The 27,333-nt window shown below is 38.1% G+C and overlaps 1 protein-coding gene across 1 annotated transcript in view; it reads right to left on the bottom strand.

Annotated features, from left to right (window-relative positions):
• Positions 1-27,081, bottom strand: part of LOC103274240 (sodium channel protein type 7 subunit alpha-like) — a 59,271-nt gene extending 32,190 nt beyond the window's left edge. Inside the window, exons 1-3 of the mRNA XM_021719410.1 lie at positions 26,932-27,081; positions 22,764-22,954; positions 20,258-20,430 (exon numbers count right to left, since the gene is read on the bottom strand). Of these exons, the coding sequence (XP_021575085.1) occupies positions 20,258-20,430; positions 22,764-22,954; positions 26,932-27,037 (470 nt within the window). The 5' untranslated portion in view covers positions 27,038-27,081. The remainder of the gene's footprint in view (positions 1-20,257; positions 20,431-22,763; positions 22,955-26,931) is intronic.
• Between the last annotated feature and the right edge of the window lie 252 nt (positions 27,082-27,333).

Here is a 27,333-nt window from a genome sequence, read left to right as displayed (position 1 = left end):
CATATATTTGTATCATACATCTTTTTTTAATCTCACAGAAAAAAAAGTAAAGTTATGAACCAAAAATACAATACTGCACGTTTTCATATTTGTCCAAGTATTTCTCTTTATCTGATTAGTCTAACTAGAATTTATCAATTTTATCTTTTAAAAAAAATGTTGGGTTTCATTTAATTTTTCTCTACTGTTTTCTGTAGCATTGAACTCCACTCCCATCTATTTTATTACATTCATTCTATTGACATTGGGTCCACCCAGCTCTTGTTCAAGCTTCCAAAGACCAAAGATTTGAAATCAAAAATTTTATTTTATTTATTTTTTTATTTTTGAGTTGGAGGCTCACGCTGTCGTCCAGGCTGGAGTGCAGTGGCATACGCACCGTCACCCCAGTGTTGACTTGCTGGGCTCCACCAATTCTTCTGCCTCAGTCTTCCAAGTAGCCAGAACTACAGGCATGTGCTACCATGCCTGGCTAATATTTTATTTATTGTAGAGATGAGGTCTCACCAAGTTGCCCAGGTTGGTCTCGAACCCATGGGCTCAGGAAATCCACTCGCCTCGGCCTCCCAAAGTGATGGGATTACAGGCTGAGCCACCAAGCCCGTCCTGAAATCAAAGATTTTAGATCATTCTTCTTTTCTGACACAGGCATTAAAAACTCCAAATGTCCCTTTAGCTGAATACCCAAAATTTTGATATGTTATACTTTCTTAATGATCTGATTCAAAAGAGTTTCTAAATTCCCTTGACCCATGGGTTACTTAGAAGTGAATTTTCTTACCTTATAAACATTTTGGTTCTTTTCTGGATGTACTATTATTGTTGATTTCTTATTCAATCCCAGTGACATCAGAAAACACACTCTATAAGCTTCAATCTTGAGACCATTGGAGACTGGTTACCTAGCTAGGTAAATATTCCATGTGCACTTGAAGACTATGTAATTCTGCAGTTATTGGATGGAGTATTTTATGAATGTCAGTTAACTTGTGGTAATTCAGACTGTTCTTCAAATCTTCTACATCCTTTTTTGTTTTTTGCTCAAGTCCATCAATTACCAGGAAAAGAAAAAATAAATGCAATAATGTTTTATATTAATACATTTATCTATTTTTCCCTTTAATTCTGTCAGCTTTTGTTTCATCTTTCAAGCTCTATTACTTGCTTTACACATGTTTATGATCATTATATCATGTTTATGAATGGACTCTTTGACCATTATAAAATGACTATTTGTCTTCTGTAATCCTTGTCTTTTTTACCTAGTCTTCTTTAGCTAGTCTTTAATACAGTCATTCCAGTTTTTATGCTTATTGTTTCCATGGTACAACTCTTTGCATCCATTTGCTTGCAACCTGTTTGTCTTTGTATTGAAAGTATATCTCATAAATAAAACAAAATTGATTCTTGCGCCTTTTTTATCCAAATAACAATAACTGCTTTGGCTTCCAGTGGTGAGTTCATTTGTATTTAATGCAATTGTTCACATAGTTCTATTTAGTCTGTCATTTTTGTTATTGGTTTTGTCACATTAGTCTTCCATTTTAATCCTTCTAGGTATGTCTTTCTAGTTATATAGCCTTACATTATATTTTTAGTATTTGCTGCTGGTATGCAGTAGGCAGCTTCTAAGATGGTTCCCAATTTTCCCCAATATGTAGTATTTATGCCTGTGTGCCATGCACTTTCCCTTGAGTGTAGACTGGATCTAGTGATTTGCTTCTAATAATCACAATCTGACTGAAGCGACTTGGTTACAAAACAACTCTGCTTCCATCATGCTTGGTCTGCCATACCCTGTCTTGCTTTCTTGTGTGTTCACTTTGATGAAAGCCAGTTGCCGTGTTGTGGACTGTCCTGTTAAGAGTCCCCTTCCTCCCCCCAAAAAAACTGAGGGAAGCTTTTGGATGACATCCAGAAAAAACTGAGGTTCTCATAGCAATACTCCACAAAGAACTGAATCCTATAAACAACAAAAGTAAGAAAAGAAATTTCTTCCCCAGTCAAGTCTTCAGTTGGGACCACAACCCCAATCAATACTTTGGTTGCAGCTTTACAAGAGAACCTAAGCCAGAAGATCCAGCTAAGCCATGTCTTGGAGAAAATAAATGTTTGCTGCTTTAAGTTAATAAGATTTAGAGTAATTTGCAATGTTGCAATAAATAACTAATATAGATTTTGGTACTTAAAAGTGAGATGTAGCCTAAAAATGTGGAAACATCTTTGGACCCAGATAGTAGGCATAGGTTATAAAGATTGTGGGTAGTATGCTAAAGACAAAATTGACTTGAAGAAGTCATTAGTAGAAATCTGTAATTTAAGGATGTTGCCAAGGAGGACTCAAGAGAAAATGGAAAATATGTTATTGAAAACTGGAAGAAGGGGGATCCTTTTTATATAGCAGTGAAAAGCTACACTATCACCTTCAGTAACTTATAAATTAGAAAATATATCGGCCGGGCTCAGTGGCTCAGCCTGTAATCCTAGCACTTTGGGAGGCTGAGGTGAGTGGATTGCCTGAGTACGTGGGTTCAAGACCCGCCTGGACAACTTGACGAGACCTCATCTCTACAACAAATCAAAAATTAGCCAGGCATGGTAGCGCATGCCTGTAGTTCCAGCTACGTGGAAGGCTGAGGCGGAAGGATCACCGGAGCCCAGCAGGTCAAGGCTGCGGTGGCCGGGAGCGGCCATTGCACTCCAGTCTGGGTGACAGAGTGGACTCCAACTCAAAAAAAAGAAAATATGTCTGATAAACTAGGTGGGTAATATACTGAAGAAAATGTACAAAGTATTTTATTTTGCTTACAAATGCAAGAATAGAGTAACAAGTGGAGTAAAGAAAAGTTAAAGAAAATGAAATCAAGACTTCATGGCTTTAAAAACTCTCAGGCTCTCCAGATGGCAAAATATCCTAAATTAAGAAAAGGCATCTATGCATGCTTTGGGTACTGCCTAGAGGTGACTCAAGGGTATGAATGTAAAACCTTTTGTTAAGACTAAAAAGATAAAAGATGGTACATCAGAGTACTACACAGAGTCCTTTGAAAAGTTCAAAAGTGTGCGTCACAGATCCTCTCAATCAAAAAAGAGGGCCTCAGGGGTGGGGGGCAGGGAGGTAGGATTGGCAGTAGGTGGATTCTGCCTGGGGTAGGGTGGGCACACCTCATCAACAAGGGTATCTGCATAAAGAATATTTGTATACCTATCCCTGAATTGCACCCCACGATTTTAAAATAAAAAATTTAAAAGTGGATTGCCTGAGCCCGCGGGTTTGAGACCCACCTGGGCAGCAAGACCTCATCTCTACAATAAATCAAAATTCAGCCAGGCGTGGTAGCGTATGCCTGTAGTTCCAGCTACTTGGAAGGCTGAGGCGGAAGGATCGCCAGAGCCCAGCGGGTCGAGGCTGCGGTGGTTGGGAGCGGCCACTGCACTCCAGTCTGGGCGCCAGAGTGAGACTACAACTCAAAAAAAAAAAAACTTAAAAGTTAAAAAACAAAAGAGGGCCTCTAGAAAACATAAAACTTCAATCTCCCCAGAAGCAGTCCAAGGTAAAAATGAATACCTCTCAAAGAGATTATATATGGCTTTTGTCTAATGTAGTAAACCCAAATGGGATGAACAGGGAAAGAGAACTGCAGGCCAATTTCCTTGATGAACACGGACACAAAAATTCTCAACAAGATTCTAGCAAATCAGATCCACAATCCATCTCAAGGATCATCCACCATGACCAGACGGGCTTCCTTTCTGGGGTGCAGGACTGGTTCAACATTCTCAAGAGCATAAACATAATTCAGTACATTAACAGATGAAACACCAAGAACCACATGATTATATCATAGATACAGGAAAAGCATTCAACAAAATCCAGCATCCCTTCTTGATCAAAACCCTTGAGCCTCTAGGCATAGAAGAAACACTCCTCAAAACGGTAAGAACCATATATGATAAAAACCCACAGCCAATATTTTGCTCAATGGGCAGAAATTGGAAGCATTCCCTCTAAGAATGTGAATAAAACAAAGATGCCCACTTTTCCCCTCCTGTTCAACATAGTGCTGGAAGTCCTAGCCACAGCCATTAGGCAAGAGAAGGAAATCAGGGGTATCCAAATAGGAAAAGAGGAAGTTTAGCTATTAATCTTTGCAGACAATATTAGGCTGTATCTTGAAAACCCAAGGGAGTCCATCAAAAGCCTTCTTACATTGACAAATGACTTTGATAAAGTTTCAGGGTACAAAATCAATATGCAAAACACATGCATTTCTATATACCAGCAGTAAACAGGCAGAGAACCAAATAAAAAACACAATCCCTTTCACAATAGTCACACAAAAAAATGAAACTCCTTGTCATCCATCTAACCAGTGAAGTGAAAGACCTTTACAACAAAAACTACAACTGGGCACAGTGGTTCAAACCTGTAATGCCAACACTTTGGGAGGCAGAGGCGAGAGAATTGCCTGAGTTCGGGGTTTAAGACCAGTCTGGGCAACATGGTAAGACCTCATCTCTACAATAAATCAAAAAATTAGCCAGGCACAGTGGCACATGCCTGTGGTTCCAGCTACTTGGAAGGCTGAGGCGGAGGGATGAGGCTGCAGTGGCTGTGAGCATGCCACTGTACTCCAGCCTGGGAAACAGTGAGACTCTGACTCATAAACAAAACAAAACAAACTACCAAACACTTTTCAAAGAAAACAAAGATGACACAAACAAATGGAAAAATATTTCAGCTTATGTATTGGAAGAATTGATATTGTCAAGAGGTCCATCCTACCCAACTCAATCTACAGATTCAACATATTAGCTATAAAATTACCAACATCATTCTTCTCAGACTTGGAAACAAAAATACAAAAATTCACATGGAAATAAAAAAGAGCATGAATAGCCAAAATAACCCACAGCAAAAGGAACAAAGTGGAAGGTATCACACTTTGAGGGTTTAAACTTTATTACAAGGCGACAATAACTAAATCATGCTGGTATTAGTACAAGAATAGCACATAGAACAATGGAACCAGAACAGAGATTCCAAAAGGAAAAACACGGTCTCTCAACGAACTCACCTTCAACAAAGCCACCAATAATATGGGGAAAGGAGACCATATTTAGCAAATTGTACTAGGAAAACTGGCTGACTACATGCAGAAGAATGAAACTGGACCCCTACCTATTACCAAATACAAAAATAAACTCAAAATGGATCAAAGACCTAAACATACTCTCAAACTATAAGAATCCTAGAGGAAAATGTAGGAAACACCCTTATGCATATCGAAGTAGGCAACAAATTCTTGACCAAGTCCCCAAAAGCAAATGCCATAAAATGTAAGCTAGACAAGTGGTACTTCACCAATTTGAAAGGTTTTAAACAGCAAAAGAAACCATTAGGAAAGTAGAGACAACCCACAAAATGGGAGAAATTATTTGCAAATTATGCATCTGGCAAAGGCCTAACATCCATGATTTACAAGGAACTCAAATGAAATGAAAGAAAAAAAATCACCCCATTAAAAAGTGGGCAAAGAACATAAACAGATACTTTTCAAAAGATGACATACAGGCAACCAACACATTCAAAAACACTCAACCTCAAAAAAAAAGTGCTCAATCTCACTCATCATAGAAATACAAATCAGAACCACAATGAGATACCATCTAACTCTGGTAAGGATGGCTGTCATTAATAAGTTAAAAAAAAAAATCAAAAAACAACAGATGCTGCTGGCACAGGTGAGACGAAAAGGGAACACTTCTATACTGTTGGTGGGTATGTAAGCTAGTTCAACCTCTATGGAAAGCAATATGGTGATCCCTAAAAGAACTAAAAATTAACTTTCCATATGATCCAGCAATTCCTCTTCTGGGAATATACCAAGAAGAACATTAATCGTTCTGCAAAAAAGACACCTGCACAAACATGTTTTTGCCATACTGTTCACAATAGCAAAAACATGGAACCAACTCTATGGCCCATGGAAAGTGGACTGGATAAAGAAAATGTGGTACATATACATGATGAAGTATTATACAGTCATACAGAACAACAGCATTTCTTGACCTGGAAGGTGATTTCATGGATATATTCATTTTGCAAAATTTCATCAAGCTGTACACTTTGATATGTCTTGCTGTATGTATGTTATGCTTTCTAGTTTAAAAGTTTACCAAAAACAAACTCAGAGAGACTTCCCATGGCATGAATAGTTTTAAACAAACAAAAAATGATAAACAAAGCAAAAAAGAAATTCAAAAAAAAGTTTACCAAAAGACAAAAAAAACTACCACTACATTTACTAACATGGATAAATCTAAAAAATATGGTGATTGAAAGAAGCAAATCTCAAAATACTCTATATAGTATGATTCCACTTACATGAAATTCAGAATAAACAGGAGAGACAAAGAAATGATTAACACAAAATACAGGATAGTGGTTTCCTCCCAGGAGAAGGGAAGAAGAGGCAATCAGGGAAAGGATCTCAGAGGTCTTCTGGAATACTGTAATATACTGTTGTTGACTGGGTGGAAGGATAGACATATTGATTTTCTAATTGTTCTTTAAACTTCACCTGTGCATTTCACACATTTTTTTCACATGTATGCTATGTTTCACAGGTGTAAAATAGTTTAAGAGTAATACAACTACTGAAATATAAATGATCAGAAAACTAAAGTAAGAACTTTAAATTTCATGTCTTTTCATTTGTCTGAGCAGCAAGTAATATTGTTATATACTAACTGCAGAACAGTCTTCTTTGGGGCTAATTGCTAAACATTTGTGAAACATAAAAATAAATAGCAACAATAAATAATGCAGTAGTGTCAATGCTGAAAATTTTAAAATGAAAATAACCTCCAGTGATCCACAACCTATTTATTTTCTTTTCTTTTTTTTGAGTTGGCGTCTCACTCTGTCACACAGGCTGAAGTGCAGTGTCACGCTCACGGCCACCCCAGCGTTCAACGTGCTGGGCTCCACTGATCCTTCCGCCTCAGTCTTCCAAGTAGCTGGAACTACAGGCACGTGCCACCATACCCGGCTAATTTAATTTTAAATTTTCAAGGGGAATTTTATTATAAATAAAAAGAAAAACAATACTAAATGAAAAGATGAGATACTTAACAAAACTAAGACGTGACCAGAGATCCATAAATATTTTAAGACTTCATATTTCCCATTGCCTACTTTAAAAATAATACATTTGACTTAAAACTTAAACCATATTTTAAAAATCACACATTTAAATCAATATTAAAATATTTCTAGTTTACTACACTATTTTAATTTCCTTAAAATTAAATTTTACAATATATTTATAAGCTTGCTGTTATCCATTTTTATTTATTAAAAGGACAACCAAAACTGTTCAATATTATCTGATAAAAATAAGCTTGCTTGGGAAATTTTAAAATGTTTTTATAAGGTCTCATTCATTTAAAAGAAAAAGAAAGAAATGTAACTGATTTGTCAAAAATCTGACTTACTAGAAAAAAAAATTGCAGAGCTTTATTTTCAAAGCTGTTCCATCTCAGGTACCAATTACTGCCAATTGGTCTTGCCTTAGTAAGTACCTAACAATGATATCAGCACATTAATGCTGAAAATTAATGAGTAGCTAAGTGGTTTACAAGTGCGCAAAATGTTGTATTTTATTGAACACTCCAAGAAGCAGTTTTTACTTCTCATTTATGTAGCAGTCTTATTTCTAGAGCACAAGTGTCTACCAACAAGTGTCCACTGTATCCAAGATATCTCATCAGATTTACCCCATACTAAGTATTCTACCCCAATAAATTGACGACAAATTTATTTTGTTAGCGAGAGCTTCTCTGAAGCGAACAATAAATGCTGATCATGAGTGACCATCATCAAAGAAGGATGTTGCCAATGAAATCAAGAAAGCACAGAAGACAGACAGATCCAGTTTTACATACACCAGTATGCAGGTCCTAGTTCCCAGGTCCACTCCATTTCCCTGCCTAGACAGAGAACAGACTAGTAGCTCTCCATCTAGCAAATCAGGTTCTGTAACGGTCCAGTAGAAGACCCAGATCTAGAACACACTGCCCAATGTAGTATCCACGAATCACACGTGATTGTTTAATTAAAATTAGAAATTCAGTATATCAGCCACACTTCAAGTGCTCAACAGTCATATGTTACTAGTGGCTACTGTGTTGAACAGCACAGCTAACAGATCATTACCACCATCCAGGAAGGTATATTGGACAGTGCTGCTGGTAAAATTTGTCCTTGTCCAAAGAGGCTATTCATAAATAAAATCAGTGAACTTTTGTGAGTAATATTTAAGAAATCTTTACTATATGTAATCTAACCACACTTAAGACAATTAACTTCTTGATAAATTCATCCAACAATTTCAGGAGGAGGGGTGATTTATGTTAGTGTCATTTACATATAAAAATGAGTTTAACAAAGTAAAAAGATTCTATTATAGTTTTCTGTTGTTGGTGTTGTTGTTTAGTACATGGCCGAAAAAGTTCAATGAATATTCTTAAAGTAAAAAATATTTTCTCACAAAGATCAGCCTATTCATCCACAAGTAGGTTTTCACTATACTTGACCACCATCTGCTGGCCATGCTATCAAACTACATGAGCAAACAAAATATCAGTTATATAAAAGAGACACTTTTAAAGGACATACAGAACCCCAGCTTTCTGCCACATGCATTCCTGGAAAACCACATCTTAGAGGATCACTATAAAATGAATCACATTTTCCATAAATTCAGGACCATAAATAGAATCTATCCCAAACTCAAATCTAGCTTCAAATAACCCATGGAAAAATCTCATTAAAGCAAAGATGCAAAAAATGATAGCCCTCTATAATCATTTACAATAGGATAGTGATTCTCTAAGTCCTTCCTTATAGGTATTAACACATATTATTTACATGACCCAATATGTTTAAAAATAAGATATAATTTATATAAAATTAGCCAAAATCTGATATGGTAATAGTAATAAGCAATTAATAATTCTTTGCACATTCCTAGAATGTTTAAGCAATCTCGTTGGCCATTCCCTATAAAATGGCATCTAAAGATATCTAAACAAAGCTGGGCATACTGGCTTATGCCTGTAATCCCAGCACTTTGGGAGGCAGAGATAAGAGGGCTTGAGACCAGCCTGAGCAACACAGCTAGACCTTGTCTCTACAATAAATAAAAAAATCAGCCAGGCATGGTGGCACATGCCTATGGTTCCAGGCTGAGGTGGAAGACTCACCTGAGCCCAACAAGTCAAGGTTGTGGTAGCCATAAACGTGCCACTGCACTCCAGCCTGGGTGACAGAGTAAGACTACAACTCGAAAAAAAAAAAAAACACACACACACACACACACAAAACAAATGTCTTCTTTTTCATTGACAAATTCCCCTAAAGTAAGCAGAAGTAATATGCTTCTTCTACAGTGAAGCAGTGTTTAAAGTCAAGGTTGATTCATGACTCCTCATTACCCTATCCTGACTCTTAACTTTTAATCAAAGTTTTAAGTAAAAAAAGTAAGGGCTACTTAACTGTACCCCACAAAACTATAATAAAAATACTGATTAATTATTAAAAAAAAAAAAAAAAAAAGTAAGGGCTAATCAATCTTTTTTTTTTCATTTTTTCCTATCCAAGAACCTAACTGTACTTTGATGATAGCTGTCAAACCACACATACTTCATTGGAAAGTATAAAAATAACTGTAAACCATTAAAAAGCTGCAAAACATTTTCCACAGAATTTTAAGAATACAACCTATTGCCTTTGTGTTCTGTCTTTGGAATAAAGCACAAAAAAATATAGATAGATATGGCATGAACTGAAGTCTAAATGTTACTTGCTTAACAGCTTCAAATATACGGTGCGGCAAAATGTAAAAAGTGAGGCCAGCCACTCTGCATTCCTTTACCCTGGACAAAGGGACTTGCTAAGTTATTTAAACAAAGATACCCAGAAAGCCTCTTTTAACATTCTATTACCATTCTTTATTTTGATAGTCTGCAGGACCTATGCTTACATCATAACATTTCTGCATAGCCATAATTTAATTAATTTTTGTCAGGGAACACAAAATGACTTCTAGTAATTGAAAATAACTAGTGGCCAGTGGATCTTAAGACAATATTCTTTGGGAGGATTAGTCAGAGAAGCAAATGAATGGTCCAACAATCTACCAAGCAAGGCCTTGGATGAACTATTACAAGAACAATCTCCAAAATGATGATGGTGGTAGCAACAGCTAACACTTCACAGGCCCTGTCCTTACCACTCCGAGGTTAGTACTACCACTATCTCCATTTTACAAATAATGAAACTGGGGCTGAGGGAGAAATTATGCAACTTGCCTAAAGACAGATGGCTGCCAAGTGTCAGAAGTAGAATGTGAACAAAGGCAAACTGCTTCACTGCAGCTCAACCTAAAGAACAAAGCCACAGTGGCCCAGGATTGCTGATGCAGCACAAGTGGGAAAAAATAGATAAAATGAAATTTCCATATTTGCTGCATAAAGTACTTATGCCTACTGGTATACTAGAAAGAACAAGGGAGTGAAATCATAAAGACTTGCATTCCAACGCTGTATCCATCACTGGGAAAGGTGCTTGACCATCCTGAAGCCGTTACCTCATCTAAGTCAACCTGACAAGATTGAGAGGATTACATCAGACAACTTGGAAAAGATTTCTAGAGTAGTACCTAGCACACAGAAGGCACTCCATAAATGAACCTTGTTTCACTTGGCCTCTGCTTTAACAAATTAGAAATACAAGTGGAGGTGGCTCAGCCTATAATCAATCCCAGTACTTTGGGAAGCCGAGGCGAGTGGATTTCCTGAGCCCACGGGTTCGAGACCAGCTCAGGCAACTTGGTGAGACCTCATCTCTACAATAAGTCAAATATTAGCCGGGCATGATAGCGCACGCCTGTAGTTCTGGCTACTTGGAAGGCTGAGGCAGAAGGATCACTGTAGCCCAGCAGGTCGACGCTGGGGTGGCCATGAGTGTGCCACTGCACTCCAGCCTTGGCGACAGAGTAAGACCACCTCAAAAACAAACAAACAAGCAAACAAATGGAATCCATAGATATTTAAGAGTATTTACTGAAACCTTCTTTAAACCAACATATACTTGTTATATAGTTAAATTAATTTGCATCATTAATGTGAACAATGTGTATGTACAAACATTTTAAGATGGAATTTCAGAAGGCAACTTGAGCCTTTGGGAGGCTGAGGTGAGTGGATTGCCTGAGCCCGCGGGTTCGAGACCCGCCTGGGCAACTTGGCAAGACCTCATCTCTACAATAAATCAAAAATTAGCCGGGCATGGTAGCGCACGCCTGTAGTTCCAGCTACTTGGAAGGCTGAGGCAGAAGGATCACCGGAGCCCAGCAGGCAGGGCTGCGGTGGCCGGGAGCAGCCACTGCACTCCAGTCTGGGCGACAGAGTGAGACTCCAACTCAAAAAAAAAAAAAAAAAAGGAAGGCAACTTGACAGTATCTATCAAAAAATAAATGTTTGATTATTAAAAATAACATACGTTCATTTTTTTTTTTTAAAGAATGTTTTTAACTTTACATTCCAGACTAGTCCTACTCCCTAAAGGTAACCATATTGAACAGTTTCATGTATAGCATCTACAAATAGTCTATGCACATGTGTACATATATGTATGCAAATAGCCTCTTTAAAACAGACACAAAAGAAAGTTTACTATGCTTTATGCACTTCTTTTTAACTTTATATATCTTACAGATCTTGTCATAGTAGCCCATATGGATTTTTTTTTTACCACTGCACATATGATGTTGAACGAACTAGTAATCCCACCAACAAAGCAATTCCTTTTCTAGGAATTCTAAAAGACCAAAACACACACAGGTATGTAATAATCATTTATTCTAACTGATGATTTGGCATCTTGAAATCACAAACCAAACTAACAGCCAAAGTTGTGATATCCATACCATCCTTGTATTTCTGCAGGCACTTGGAAATTAATTACAAACCCTCCAATTACAAAGCCCAACATTAGTGTTTCACTTTCTGCCCGACAGGGGACATCCCACCGCTATAGTAAGGGTCCTTGCCCATGCCTCATCCCTTCTGCCTCCTGGTCTACCTGGGTGCTTCCCCATGTGGCCCTGCATGGTGAGGCATGCCGCCTTACTCCTGGGAACTGTAAGTAATAAACTCTTCTCTCAGAGGCAGCTGTCTCCATGTCTGTCACCTTACCATCACTGATTAAGACAATCACTGAGTACATTTTAAAACAAGGTGCTTGATGATATACATACTACAATGTTAACTCAGGCACTGTTTATAACAACAATTGAAAGCAGTAGAGAGAGATTAATTTATAGTATATCCACACTATGGATTATCTGCAATTAAAAAGATGTTTCATGATACAGGTATAAAACACAGTTAAGTGAAAAAAGAGCAAGTCTCAGAAAAGTACATAGTATAAGCCAATTTGTGATTTGTGTGGGTGCCTACTGTAGAATGAATGGTATGCACAAAATTGTTAATGTGATGCCCTCTCGTGAGAAAAGCGTGATAAAGAGGACACAGAGAGAGAAGGACTTGGACGTTTCACTCTACATATTTTTACAATGAGGTTTTTACAGGCATGTATTATATATAGGTTACGTAATTTTTTAATATGGGGACAAAGACTATATTAGTCATCTATTGCTGTGTAACAAATTATTATAAACTCAGCAGTTTTAAATAAGGTACATATATTTTCTCATGTTTCTGTGGGTGGGTGTGAAGTCTGGACACAGCTGAACTGGGTCCTCTGCTTACATAAGGCTCCAGTCATGGCTGGACCAGAGCTGGATTCTCATCCAGAGGTCCAATTAGGGAGGGCTCCACTTCCCCACTTGCATGTTGTGAGCAACATTCAGTTCCTTATTACTGCTGCCTCTTCCAAAGCCAGCAAAGGGAAAGACGGCAACACTCCAGAGCAAGTCTACTAGCAAGATCAAGTTTTATATAACACAGTATATTCATAAGAGTGACATCCCATCATCGTTGCCATATTCTATTAGTTAGAAGCAAGTCACAGGACCGGCCCACACTCAAGGGGATGGCATTATATAAGGGTGTAAATACCAGGAGGTGGATCATGGGGGCCACCTTCAAGTTTATCTACCACAAAGACAATTAAAATCCTTACCAGATTTCAGTGGTATCTGAAGAATGACCAGAAAGGTAATACATGTTGATATAGCCCATGATTGTAGAAATAAATGAAATTAACCAAACTATATATACATGGATGAGATCCAAATATATAGTTTCCTGAGTAACATCTTATAAAGTCATGCTCCGAATTCAAATACACCTAAAACATTTCATTGTCAAGAAAATAAGCAGATAGCAACATTAAAATACAGTAACAGATATATCATAAGACAGCAATGCCATGCAATCTGGAACAATGGCTTTTCTAAAAGAAAACATGGGTAATAACAGGATTTCAAGCCAAAAAATGTGCAAAGAAGAGAACCAGAACAGCTGAAGCTGTTTGGTGCAAAATGTTAGGTCTTGCTGGGTGGGGTGGCTCATGCCTGTAATCCCAGCACTTTGGGAGGCAGAGGCGAAAGGATCACCTGAGCCCAGGAGTTCGAGGACAGCCTGGGCAACCCAGTGAGACCTTGTCTCTAAAATAAACTCCAACTCAAAAAAAATAAAATAAAAATAAAATAAAATAAATCACAAAAACTAGCCAGGCACGGTGGCATGCATCTGTAGTTCCAGCTACTTGTAAGGCTGAGGTGGAAGGATTGCCTGAGCCCATGAAGTAGAGGCTGCAGTGGCTGTGAGCATACCACTGCATTGCACTCCAGTCTGGGAGACACAGTGAGACGCCAATTCAAAAAAAAGAAAGAAAGAAAAAGAAAAGAAAAAATGCTAGTCTATTCGTGTGTAATGTATACTTGGTGGAAAAAGAAAGCCTGAGGGAAAGCCAGAGAGAATATGACCTCGTAGTACTTCCAGCAGTCTGGAATGATGAGCCATGCCATATCCTACATATCCCAAGAAAGAGTAAAGGAAAAAGAGAGGTGTCATCCCTACTGAACAGGAAGCCCGAACAAAGAGGTTTCCACCGGACTCCGCATCTTTAATAATATAAAAAGGCTAGGACACAAACAGCATAATCTAAAATGCCAAGAGAAATACTTCATATACAAAAAGGTCTAAGTAAAGCAGGATTTTATAAAGTGATCAAAAAAGAAACACTAAGAGGGAAAAATCTTTTAAGATTAAAGAGGTTTTTCAAAGGACAAGTTGAAGTGGTTGTAAAATTTATGAGGCAGCATTAAACTTCAGTTCTAAGTAACAATAAATTATTCACTATAAAAACATACATGTGTCAAATATTATCAGCCTCTTAAACTTTTTAAAACAATTTCTTGCAGAATTGATTAGATGCATTAGGTCAAGATTAGCGGATACTAACTTTTTCATTAACAGAGTATGGCCACTCAGAGTAAAAGAAGCAGTTTTAGAAAATAAATATGAACACAGACAATCAATACGCGATTTACCACCACATACGATCTATTATGCATTGTATATTTGGCTTTAACATCAATTCTGCTGGCTTTAGCTAAAGTAAATGTTAGTTTTATTTTTTTAAACATCTTCATGTAAAACTTCAAATATCTGTTAACTAATGCACATGTGGATTAAAATTTTAAATCAAATTGAAATTCTAAAATAGATCAAATTAAAATTATGAAAAGAAACATGATACCCTGAAAAGCTTTGTTCTTAAAGCCCTAATTTACCATTAGAATGCCTTAGTGATCTTCTGACATCTGACCAGAAAAATATTTAAGTATATCCTTTCCAGTTCCTTCACTGTCTCATATTCCATACAGTGTGCAAAGGGCATCTGTAAAGCCTGTATCCAAGTTTCTTCCAGTGTTTTCTAAAAAGTATCCTTTTTTTTTTTCAACATTTTCTAAAATGTTAAAAAGAAACATTTCAAGATGTTGGGCCATTCCCTTCACCACAATGTACCTGTCTCTAAGAGATTTTCTACAGGTTAAATTAGATATGTGGCATGCCTAACACAAACCATTCTTTCATGCATGAACGCACTCTCACATATAGACACCGTGGAATTCCTAGCATGTTCTCACCAGTGCGAGGAGCTGGAAATACAGTGCAAATAGGAAAAACACAGTTCTTACTTCATGAAATTAACAACATGGTACAAAGGACATATAGTCAACCTTTACATGTGATCAGTGCAACAAAGAAACAAGGAGTACTATAGGAGTAAATAACAGGGTCACCTAAACTGACTGGGATGCAAGGAAGGCCTTTTTCAACTTGTGGATCTGGAGGATGGGCAGGACTGGCCAGAGCCACAAGACTGCCTGCTTTACCCATTAATTACTTATAGGCCAGGCGCGGTGGTTCACGCCAATAATACCAGCACTTTGGGAGGCCGAGAAGAGAGGGTTGCCTGAGACCACAGGTTCGAGACCAGTCTGGGCAATTTGGCGAGAACTCATCTCTACAATAAATTTAAAAATCACCCAGGTGTGGTGGTAAGCGCCTGTAGTTCCAGCTATTTGGAGGCTGAGGCGGAAGGATCACCTGAGCCCAGCAAGTAGAGGTTGTGGCGGCCATGAACTTGCCACTGCACTCCAGCCTGGGTGAAAGTAGGAGACTCTGACTCAAAAAAAAAATAATTATTTAACCAACAAATGCCTCATACTATAGTGATTCTTTTGCACTAAATGCCATTTAGCTATAGGTGCCCAACAATGAGAAATAAGTTTCTTGTTAAAATTATGGGCCACCATTAACCACTAGGGGGAAGAACCAATTCATTAAATGGTGCTGGAAAAACTGGCTGAAGATTAAAACAAGACCCTTCCCTATCATCATACACAAAAATCAACTCTAAATGGATCAAAGACCTAAACATAAAACCTCAAACCATAAGAACCTTAGAAAACGCAGGAGACACCCTTATGGAAATTGGAACTGGTAACCAATTCCTGATCAAAACCCCAAGTACCCATGCCATAAGAGATAAGATAGACAACTGGGACCTCATTAAACTGAAAAGCTTCTGCAAAGCCAAAGAAACCATCAAGAGAACAGGGAGACAGCCAACAGAATGGGAAAAAATATTTGCCACCTATATATCTGACAAAGGCCTAACATCCAGGATCTACAAAGAACTCAAACTTGCTGAAAAGAAAAAAACAAATAGCCCCATTACAAAGTGGGCAAAAGACATGAATAGACACTTCTCAAAAGAAGACATACCAGCAGTCAACAGATACATGAAAACCTGCTCAGCTTCACTAGTCATCAAAGAAATGCAAATTAAAACCACACTGAGGCCAGGCACAGTGGCTCACTGGCCGGGCATGGCAGCACATGCCTGTAGTTCCAGATACCTGGAAGGTTGAAGCAGAAGGATCACCTAAGACTAGCAGGTCGAGGCTGTGGTAGCCTGGAGCATGCCACTGCCCTCCAGCCTGGATGACAAAGTGAGATTCCATCTCAGAAAAAAAAAAAAAACACACTGAGATACCACCTAACTCCATGGTCAGTACAGCTATCCTCAATAACTCAAAAAACAACAGATGTTGGAGAAGATGCAGGGAAAAGGGAACACTTCTACACTGTTGGTGGTAATGTTAACTAGTACAACCTCTGTGGAAAACTGGCTATTTCTTAAAGATCTAAAAATCAACCTTCCATACGACCCCATAAGCTGCCTACTGGGAATATACCTGGAGGAGATCAAATCCCTCTATGAAAAAGATACCTGCACATGCATGTTTCTTGCAGCATTATTCACAATAGCAAAACCATGGCACCAAATCATTCTGCCCATCAAAAGAGGGCTGGATTTTTTAAAATGTGGTACATATACACAATGGAATTTTACGCAGTCATAAAGAAGGACAAAATTATGAACTTCGCAACAACTTGGATGGGCTTAGAGTCTACAATACTGAGTGATCTATCACAGAAACAAAGTACCACATGTTCTCACTCATAAGCGGACCTTCAACAATTATCATAATACTGTAAGAAAAGAATTCTGGCAGTAGTGGGAAACTGCCAGGGAAGTGGGGGCACACCTTATCAACAAGGGTGCCAGCATAATGAACATTTGTATACCTAACCCTGAACTGTGCCCCACATCTTTAAAATTAAAAATTATAAAAAAGAACTAAGAAACAAATTCATTAAAGTTTTAAGATAAAAAATAAAATAAAATTGTAGGGATTTTATTGTGGCTTCATTTCCCAGGGAAGTCAGTGAGTAACAGTTAAAGAATATTCTCAATTTATTTTCTCAAGCTTTATTCTATTTTCCAAGGGGGGAGAAAAAGCCCATTCATTTGGACTCCAAGGAAATCTCAAATCTATTTCCTATCCTGAACCCTTCTATGATACATATAACAATCCTGCAAATACTTCCACAACTACATATGACCAATGCATCAATACTATCCATGAACTTATTTATCTTCCCCATTCATCTAAATAAGAGCTATATGTCAAATATCTACAGGACTTAAAACAGGTAACAAATGAGTAATGTAAAGATATCATTTACTTACACAAAGACATGGTGTTTCAGCCCTTTTTTTTTTTTTTTTGAGACAAGATCTCACTATGTTGCACAGGCTGGTCTTAAACTCCTGTGTTCAAACAATCTTCCTGACAAGTAGCTGAGACTACAGGCGTACATTAATGCACCCGGCCCAATCACTTTCTTTAATTATATGGCCCTTCTTTTTCTACCTTTCTTATTTTTGATAGAACATAAATACCTCATTTTCCTATCAACCCTATTTAAAGGGGAAAAAAAAGCTCAAGCTCCATAACAGATGCAGCTGACCTCAAATTTGGTGTCAGGAATTAGCAGGAAATAGTTAAGGTATACTATTACACATATTATAAAGGGGACAACCAAATATAACTTAGCTCCAACCTACATCTGTTTTCTGGAAAGATTGCTAGTCTCCAGTTTTTAAGAAAAGCCAGAAAGTTAAGCTTTTGTATGCAATTCTCAATTGTTAATTTTTACAACTTACTCAAAAATTGTTAAAGACATTAGTGAAGTTAAAAAAAAAAAAACTACACATTGATTCAGTCAGACCGAGATCACAAATGTTTAACTGGTTTAAGTTCTCAGACAGAGGAAACAATTTTGGTTCGTCTTTATACTGTAAACTCCACCGTTACACCAGAATTTAGCTTTTTTTTTTGATGTGGAGTCTCACTCTGTCATCTAGGCTGGAGTGCAGTGGCACACTCATAGTCACTACAGCCTCAACCTGCTGAACTCAGGCAATCCTTCCGCCTCAGCCATCCAAAGTAGCTGGAAGTACAGGAGTGTGCCACCACGTCTGGCTAATTTTTTCATTTATTGTAGAGATGAGGTCTCGTCAAGTTACCCAGACTGGTCTCGAACCCCTGGTCTCAGGCAATCCTCTCACCTCAGCCTCCCAAAGTACTAGGATTACAAGCTTGAGCCACCACATCCAGCCTTTAGCTGGACTTTTTTTGTTTTCCTCAGAAATGAACCTTTAATAGGAACTTATAAGCAGTAGCCATAGTTTCAGGCAGCCCCCGAGAGGACATGGTGGACCCCTCGCTGGACTCTTAACAAATATTTTTTTGGCCATTGCTTGGCCACCATTTGCTTTTGTTGAACTGGTCTGGCCATGTTTCCCTAAGCTTTGGCCTCCTCTCTTACCTTGAAGGGGAAATCTCCTCTCTCTCTCTCTAATCTACTTTCTAAATAAGCTGTGTTTTCCAATCTAGATATATACACAGGCAAACAACTGATGGATTTTGCAGCCAAACTAAGAATCATATTTTTCATGGTATACAGACCACCATCTCTTTACACCTCTATTTACCTTCCTACAAGGCAAACAAAAATTCTACAATTACACTTCTTCTAACTTTAACTCACCTACGAAAGTAAAAATCTTTAATACCACTTCCTATGGAGTTACATATTCATTTCTTTTTACTCTTCTAAATGTTCCCTTAATTATTCCACCTCTCCCTTTTTGCCTCCCTGTGCTTCTCCTTTCTAACGAAATAATTTCCCATGAACTGGATCTCTGGCTTTTGTTTGTCTGTTCTTTTCCACCATAACATCTCAGGTCTAAAAAATATAACCAGATTTTGCCAGGCACAGTGGCTCACACCTATAATCCCAGCACTCTGGGAGGCTGAGGTAAGAGGATTACCTGAACCCACGGGTTCGAGACCAATCTGGGCAACTTGGCAAGACTTCATCTCTACAATAAATCAAGAGAAATTAGCCGGGCATGGTGGCACACACCTGTAGTTCCAGCTATGAAGGCTGAAGCGGAAAGATTGCCCGAGTCCAGCAGGTCGAGGCTGTGGTGGCCATGAGCGTGCCACTGCCCTCCAGCCTGGGTGACAGAGTAAGACTCCAACTCAAAAAAAAATTTTTTTAAATATGACACATGCTAATTGATACTCTCCAATATTCTAACATTTCAAGGAACAAGGCCAAAGGGAAAAATAAAATTTGATAAAAGTCCAAATTTAAATCTATTCAAAAACTATATTGCCACAATAATGGGCCTTTTTGTATATTTTGAAAATCTGTTATTTGCACTAAATATCCTACTTAAGTTTAATACCCTAGTAAGAAAGCACAGTTTAATAGGATTTATGTTTACATCCATTTTTTTATTCAATGAAAACAAACATTGTTCACATAAGGGGAAAGGGAAAGAAATTCTAGCATAAATTTTAAGATTTGGATGATATATTTTTTGAGGTCATTAATAATGCTCTTAAGTCATGCCTGTCATAAAGGAAAATACATAATTGTGTCATTTAAAGATCTGCAGGACCTTGAACGATTATTGTAATACTATAAGAAAGAATTGTCAGTAGTGGGAAACTGCCGGGGGACGGGGAGGCACACCTCATCAACAAGGGTACCCATATAATGAACATCTGTATACCTAACCCTGAATTGTACCCCACATCTTTAAAATAAAAAAAAAATTTTAAAGATTTGCAGGCACCACTTTCCAAGCAATGGAATACATGAAGTTAACAGACACCTTAAAAAGTAGCTGAAAATATAAAACAATCTTGAATGTACAGAATGTATGAGCCAGTTCCAAAGGCAAGTTAAATATGAAATGCACTTAAAATCTCACTTTCTAGCATACCTGTGGTCATCAGTTGGCGACTGTACCAAAGTGTTATCTTCTCCAGAAGAGAGTTTCCATGATTCGTGTAATGTGTGTTCACTTGTTCCCAGCTCACCCAAAACCCAGGCTGGTAATCCCTCTGGGCTTGAACCTTTTGCTCGTGCTGGATTTGGTTCATCAAAATAGATGGACTGATTTTTTTAAAAATTAGAAAAATTATTCTTTCAAAATGCAGCAAAATAGAACTATTAAAACTTCCATCAAGTTTCAAGTTTAATAACAGCCTTTCAACTACTTAAATTCATATAAGTATTTACATACAAATATTTAAAAATCAGTAAATTAACAAAGAATTTTGAAATACTAAAATACAAAAAAAATCAATATACTTAAGCTAGTTGTGCTCTATTATATGAAAAATACGATAAGCAAAAATTAGATAATAGGCAAATCTGAAAATAATAATCAGCTTTGTGAAAAGTCAAATAGCTTTTAAAAATCATGTGCTCCTATTTCTTTCTGTAATCATTAACCACTCTGCACAAAAAAAAAAATCAGTGGGCAAATAAACCACAATCAACACAAATCAGAAATAAAAATTAGGAATCCCTTGTTAAGGCAAGGACAACAGAGTGTGGGTTAGTTCTGGCCATCCTATTAATTAGCCGGGAAACCCGCGATGGGTCTCCAGGTCTTCTTGTTATTATCTGCAAAATAAAGCCTTTCTCCACGAGTCTATGAAATTGAGTGTTAATGGAAACTTTTTTTTTTTTTGAGATGGCGTCACACTCTGTCGCCCAGGCTGGAGGACAGTGGCACACTCCCAGCCACCACAGCCCCAACCTGCTGGGCTCAGGTAATCCTTCCACCTCAGCCTTCCAAGTAGCTAGAGCTACAGGCACGTGCCACCATGCCTGGCTAATTTTTTGATGTATTATAGGGATGAGGTCTCGCCAAGTTGCCCAGGCTGGTCTCGAATCTGTGGCCTCAGGCATTCTTCTTACCTCGGCCTCCCAAAGTGCTGGGATTGCAGGCATAAGTCACTGCAACCAGTCAATGGGAAACATTAAATCTACATGTGCTTCATAAAATGTTCTACTTTTACACTTTTCTTAAGAAAACTCTACAATGACTGGACACTTCTACAACAATTCTCCCAATCCTACAAAGAATATCCTCAGGAGGTTATTCTCTAGGGAGGGTTAACATATGACCCTTATTCTAAATCAGAGATGCACAGAAATGTCTTCTTAAATGAAACAGTCACTCCAACATCTAATCAACTATTGAGTTAAGTAAATACTATCCCAAATACTACTGATCTTAACTGAAGCAAAATGTATAGCTCTATTTTAACATGCAATTGGCATTAAAACTTTTGTCATTCTGCCACAGAAAACAAAAATTGTATTCTAGCATGCAGCGTGCCTCTTGACTAAATTTTGCTTTAACTAAACATGAAATACAGAAAACTCTTAAAATATTGCAGCTCAAATAAATTATACCTATACATCCTAACAGCAACTACCAAAATCTAATACTCCAGTCAGATCTCTCAAGTTCACGTATTCCAATATCACATAAACCAAGGTATATTTCATGATTACAAAGGTCATAACAATAAAAGTTCATCAAACAAGCATAACAATAACTACCTTTGTAACAAAGTGGATATTTGACAGTAAATGTAACCAAAGTATAGAAAATAACTTTTAAACTCCAACTTACTATTGTCATTCTATTAAGAGTAAAAAGGACATTTAGAAGTCACTCAATAAAACTGCTCATGAATTTTAAAATAAAATATATGAAAGAGTTTAATAAACTAGAGTTTACTGAAAAAACATAAAATAATCCTATTATAATCCAGTGAGAATTAGTAAGAAATTAAACCTCAATAATTAAAAACTCATTCTCAGTTTTTTAGAAATATTATAGTATACTGAGGGATAACTATATCAATAAGGATATCCTCCTCAAAGGCATATACTTGTTTTCTATTAAGGTGGAAAAAACTGAATCAGGAAGAAAAACAGTTTTTTGCTTTTTGGTTTTTTGAGTCAGAGTCCCACTCTCTTGACCAGGCTGGAGTGCAATGGCATGATCACAGCTCACTGCAGCCTCAACCTGCAGGGCTCAGGGAATCCTTCTGCCTCAATGTCCTAAATAGCTGGAACTATAAGCATGTACCACCACATTCAGCTAATATTTTTATTTTTTTTGTACAGACAAGTTCTCACTATGTCCCTAGATTGGTCTCGAACTCCTGGGCTCAATCAGTCCTGTCACCTCAGCCTGCCAAAGAGCTTGAATCACAGATGTGAGCCACCATTCTTGGCAAGGAAAGTAGTTTTAACAAATATTATCTAGCACATACAACTTCATAGTATTATTATATTATATTAACATTCCCAAAAGAGACAATAACTTTAAATTCACTTTTTTTTTTCAATCTTCCCTGCCCTGGAGACATTTAAAAAAAAAAAAAATGAAACTAATATATCTTTTGGTCATTGATACCTACCATGTATGAAGGTAAAGTTTTTAGTGTCCCAGGTTCAGGTCGGTGCGTAAAAGGGCCTTCAAGCACTCCTCGTTTAAGCATATGTAATAACAGTTTTGCATACAGGTTCCGATTCTTCCTTCCCATTATTCCTGCACCTATTCCTGAAGGCTCACATAGTTTTCTAATCCAGAGAGCACACCTCTGCCGTTCTAGAAATACATAAGAATTATCAAAAACTTGATTTTTCAAAAACTAAAACATCACAAAGACCTATAATAATATGCACTTAAGTACTGAACAGGGATCAGCAAACTTTTTCTGTTAAGGACCAGATAGCAAACACTTTAGATTTGCATGCCATGTGATCTCTGGTGCAACGACTCAACTCTGCCATTGTAGTATGAAAGCACTTACAGGTCAATGAATGGAATGGCTGCATTCCAACAAAACGCTACCCAAAAAGGCTGTGGTCAAGAGCTGGTTCATGAGCTACCGTCTGCTGACTCCTGGTCTGGAAGGTACATTTATCAGTTAATTGGCAACTGGGCAAGGCAAATGCAAAAACTATTTTCACAAAAATAAAATTTATTGATTACCAGTAAATTTCTTAGAAAGATTTTGTTATATTTTGCTTCTCTAAAATAATTTTATTTGAAAATCTGGTCGGGCATGGTGGATCACACCTATAATCCCCGCACTTTGGGAGGCCAAGGCAAGTTGCTTGAACCTAAAGAAGAATTCAAGACCAGCCTGGGCAGCATAGCAAGACTTTGACTATATAAAAAAAAAAAAAAAGAAAAAATTAGCTGGGCACGGGGTGCACACATGTAGTCCCAGCTATTTAGGAGGCTAAGGTGGGAGGATAACTTGAGCCCAGGAGTTCAAAGTTGCAGTGGGCCATGATTGTGCCACTGCACTCCAGCCTGGGTGACAGAGTAAGACTCCAACTCCAAAAAAAAAAAACCTCTCTATAATTCCAATTATATAAACATAGAAAGACAAAAAAATGCAGTCTCTGATTTATCTAAGCATTTTCAACTTACTCTAAAATTAAATCCCAAGTGTTTTATTTACTAAAGCCAATAACATCCAGGGATTTACAGCTGATTTATTTAAGGTTTTAACATCTCTAAAAATAACTGAGTACTATTTACACACAAGTTTTGTAAATTATCCTTTTATTTATTTATTTACTTACTTACTTACTTATTTTACGTTGGAGTCTCACTCCATTGCCCAGGCTGGAATGCAGTAGCACGCTCACGGCCACCCCAGCACTGACCTGCTAGACTCAGGCAATCCTTCCATCTCAGCCTTCCAAGTAGCTGGAACCACAGGCGCACACCACCACACCTGGCTAATTTTTTTTTTTTTTAATTGTAGAGATGAGGCAAGTTGCCCAGGGTGTTCTCGAATCCATGGGCTCAGGCAATTCTCTCACCTGGGCCTCCCAAACAGCTGAGATTACAGGCTTGAGCCACCATACCTGGCCAAAACAATCATCCTTTTAAAAATCTATCTAAAGCCAGGCAAGGTGGCTCACGCCTATAATCCCAGCTATTTGTGAGGCCGAGGTCAGAGGATTGCTTGAGCCCATGGGTTCAAGACCAGCCTGGGCAAACTGACTCTACAATAAATCACAAAAACTAGCCAGGCGTGGTGGCACATGCCTGTAGTTCCAGCTACTTGGAAGGCTGAGGCAGAAGGATCACCTGAGCTGGGCTTGGTGGCTCAGCCTGTGATCCCAGCACTTTAGGAGGCCAAGGCAAGAAGACTGCCTGAGCCCAGAGGTTTGAGACCAGCCTGGGCAACTTGGTGAGACCTCATCTCTACAATAAATCACAAAAACTAGCCAGGCATGGTGGCATGTGTCTGTAGTTCCAGCTACTTGGAAGGCTGAGGTAGAAGGATCGCCTGAGCCCGGCAGGTTGAGACTGTGGTGGCCATGAGCATGCCACTGCAATCTAGCCTGGGCGGCAAAGAGTGAGACTCTAACTCAAAAAAAAAAAAAAAAAAATAGAATTTGGCTACAAGAAAATGTAAAGTATTGTAAATTTCTATTTCTTGATTGGGATGTGAGTTACCAATTGTTCATTATTAAATCAATTAAACGAAAAAGGGCTTTGGGTGTATTCAATACTGACAATGTGTCATGAACCAAAGACTACAATTAATCTACTCTATGTACTTAAAATCTTTATTTATAAGAAGGCAAAATATGAGGGTAGTTTGACTGGAAGACACTTAAAATACAAAATTGTAATACAAATATTTTGTAATCAACAAATCTAAGACAAAAAGAAAAAAGACAGTGATTATCAGAAGAGGCTGCAGCACAGAAAAATCTATAAAAATCTTTAAATCTTTAAAATCATTCAAGTAATCATGGTTGAGTCATGGGACATGAAACATTCATTTGAAGAACAGCAGAGGAAGAAAGAAGAGGCTAAAGTCCAACAAGAGAAGAAAAGAGTAGACAGGAAGAGGCTCCAAGGGAGCTCGTGCCACCCTGCCCTGGACCAGGAAAGGCGGCAGGCCCCAGAACCACGGAACACACGATTCAAGTATCACACTCCCTTCTCCTAACACAGCTCCCTAGAATAAACACAGTAGCCTCCCTTGTCCGTGGTTTTGCTTTCCTTGGTTTCAGCCATCTACAGCCTACTGCAGTCTGAAAATAGGTAAGGACAGAACAATAACATATTTTGAGACAAAAAGAGAGAGAGAGAATACATTCACATAACTTTTTGCTTTTTGAGTTGGAACCTTACTCCGTCACCCAGGCTGGAGTGCTGTGGCATGCTCACAGTCACTGCAGCCCCGACCTGCTAGGTTCTGGTGATCCTTCCACCTCAGCCTTCCATATAGCCGGAACTAGAGGCGCGCACTACCACGCCCAGCTAATTTTTCATTTATTGTAGAGATGAGGTCTCGCCAAGTTGCCCGGGCTGGTCTCGAACCCACAGACACAGGCAATCCACTTGCCTCAGCCTCCCAAAGTACAGGGATTACAGGCTGAGCCACCGAGCCTGGCCTTCACATAACTTTTATTAAGTACAGTCATAATTATTCTATTTTATTATTAGCTATTGTTGTTAATCACTTTATGTGCCTAATTTATAAATTAACTTTATCACAGGCATTGTACATGTGTGTGTATAGAGGGTTCAGTACTATCCGTGGTTTCAGGCAGCCTCTGGGGAATATTGGAGGTCTTAGTCCTGAAGGAGAAGAAGGAGAATACTGCTGTATCTAATACTGAGTCAGTTCCTCACTTTGAATACAGAGTACACTCAGACATTTCCCTAAAATTCTCTCCAATTGCTTTCTGATGACTTAAGTTATCTGAAAATTCTCTAACTTGAGACAAAGATTATCATTCTACAATTAAAAACAATTGATCAGGTGCAGTGGCTCATGCCCATAAACCCCACACTTTGGAAGGACAAGATAGCAACAAAAGCTCAATCATACTTGATTTTATTCAGTCAACCAATGAGCATAAAAGACCATTAGAGGCCAAGCGTGGTGGCTCATGCCTGTAATCCCAACACTCTGGGAAGCCAATACAGGAAGACTGCTTGAGCCCAGGTGTTTGAGACTAGTCTACAACATTGCAAGACCTTGTCTCCATAAAAAATTTAAAAATTTGCTGGGTGTGGTGGCACACACCTGTAATCCCAGCTACTCAGGAGACTGAGGCAGAAGGATCACCTGAGCCCAAAGTATTGCCTAAGCCCAGGAGTTCAAGGTTTGGTGAGCCATGGTTGTGCTACTGCTCCAGCCTGGACCACAGAGTGAGAATTGACTCAAAAAAAAAAAAGACTAATAGATTATTTTTTGCACTCATAAACAAAAAAGGGTCAGAGAACAGGTGGACAGTAGGTTCCTAGAAGATAAAACATTTCCACACAGAGAAGAAAAAGATGCCAAGAAAAAAAAACCAATCACAATAAAATGTACCATCTGTGTGCTATAAGCTCATGACATACGAGAGACAGCATCACAATAAGATCTTTCCAGAATTTCAAGGGACATTGTCACAAAATTTTTATTTACCCTCAAAGATGAAAACTGTTACTAGAAGAATTCAGCTTTCCTTCCATTTCAACACTTCAATGGTTTGACTAAATAATAAAAAGAAAAAATTTAATCTTCAGAATCTAATTTTCAAACATAATCTTACCTGACCTATGGGGTAATTTCAGAACAAAGGGCTTCATGTCAACCACAAAGTGATCAAATTCTGCATCCAGCATCTCCCATTTTTCTTCTTCACTTCCCACTTCCATAATCCAATCTGTACAAGATTTTAAATTAAAATATTAAGGATCTGTATGCTGAAAACTACAAAACTCTGCTGAAAGAGATCAAAGAAAACTCATCACAGTTAAATACTCAATTCTCCCCAAATTGATCTATAGATTTAATGCATTCCAATCCAAATCCAGCAGTATTCTTTGTCGATAGAGACAAACTAATTCTAAAATTTACATGAAGATGTAAAGGAGGCCAGGCACAATGGCTCACACCTATAATCCCAGCACTTTGGGAGGCCGAGAGGCGAGAATATTGCCTGAGCCCATGG

The sequence above is a fragment of the Carlito syrichta genome, unplaced genomic scaffold (assembly GCF_000164805.1).
Source record: "Carlito syrichta isolate Samal-C Ts95f unplaced genomic scaffold, Tarsius_syrichta-2.0.1 Scaffold314643, whole genome shotgun sequence".
NCBI classification, from domain to species: Eukaryota; Metazoa; Chordata; class Mammalia; order Primates; family Tarsiidae; genus Carlito; species Carlito syrichta.
Note: the sequence above shows the minus strand (reverse complement) of the source record. Positions and strands in the feature narration are given on the sequence as shown.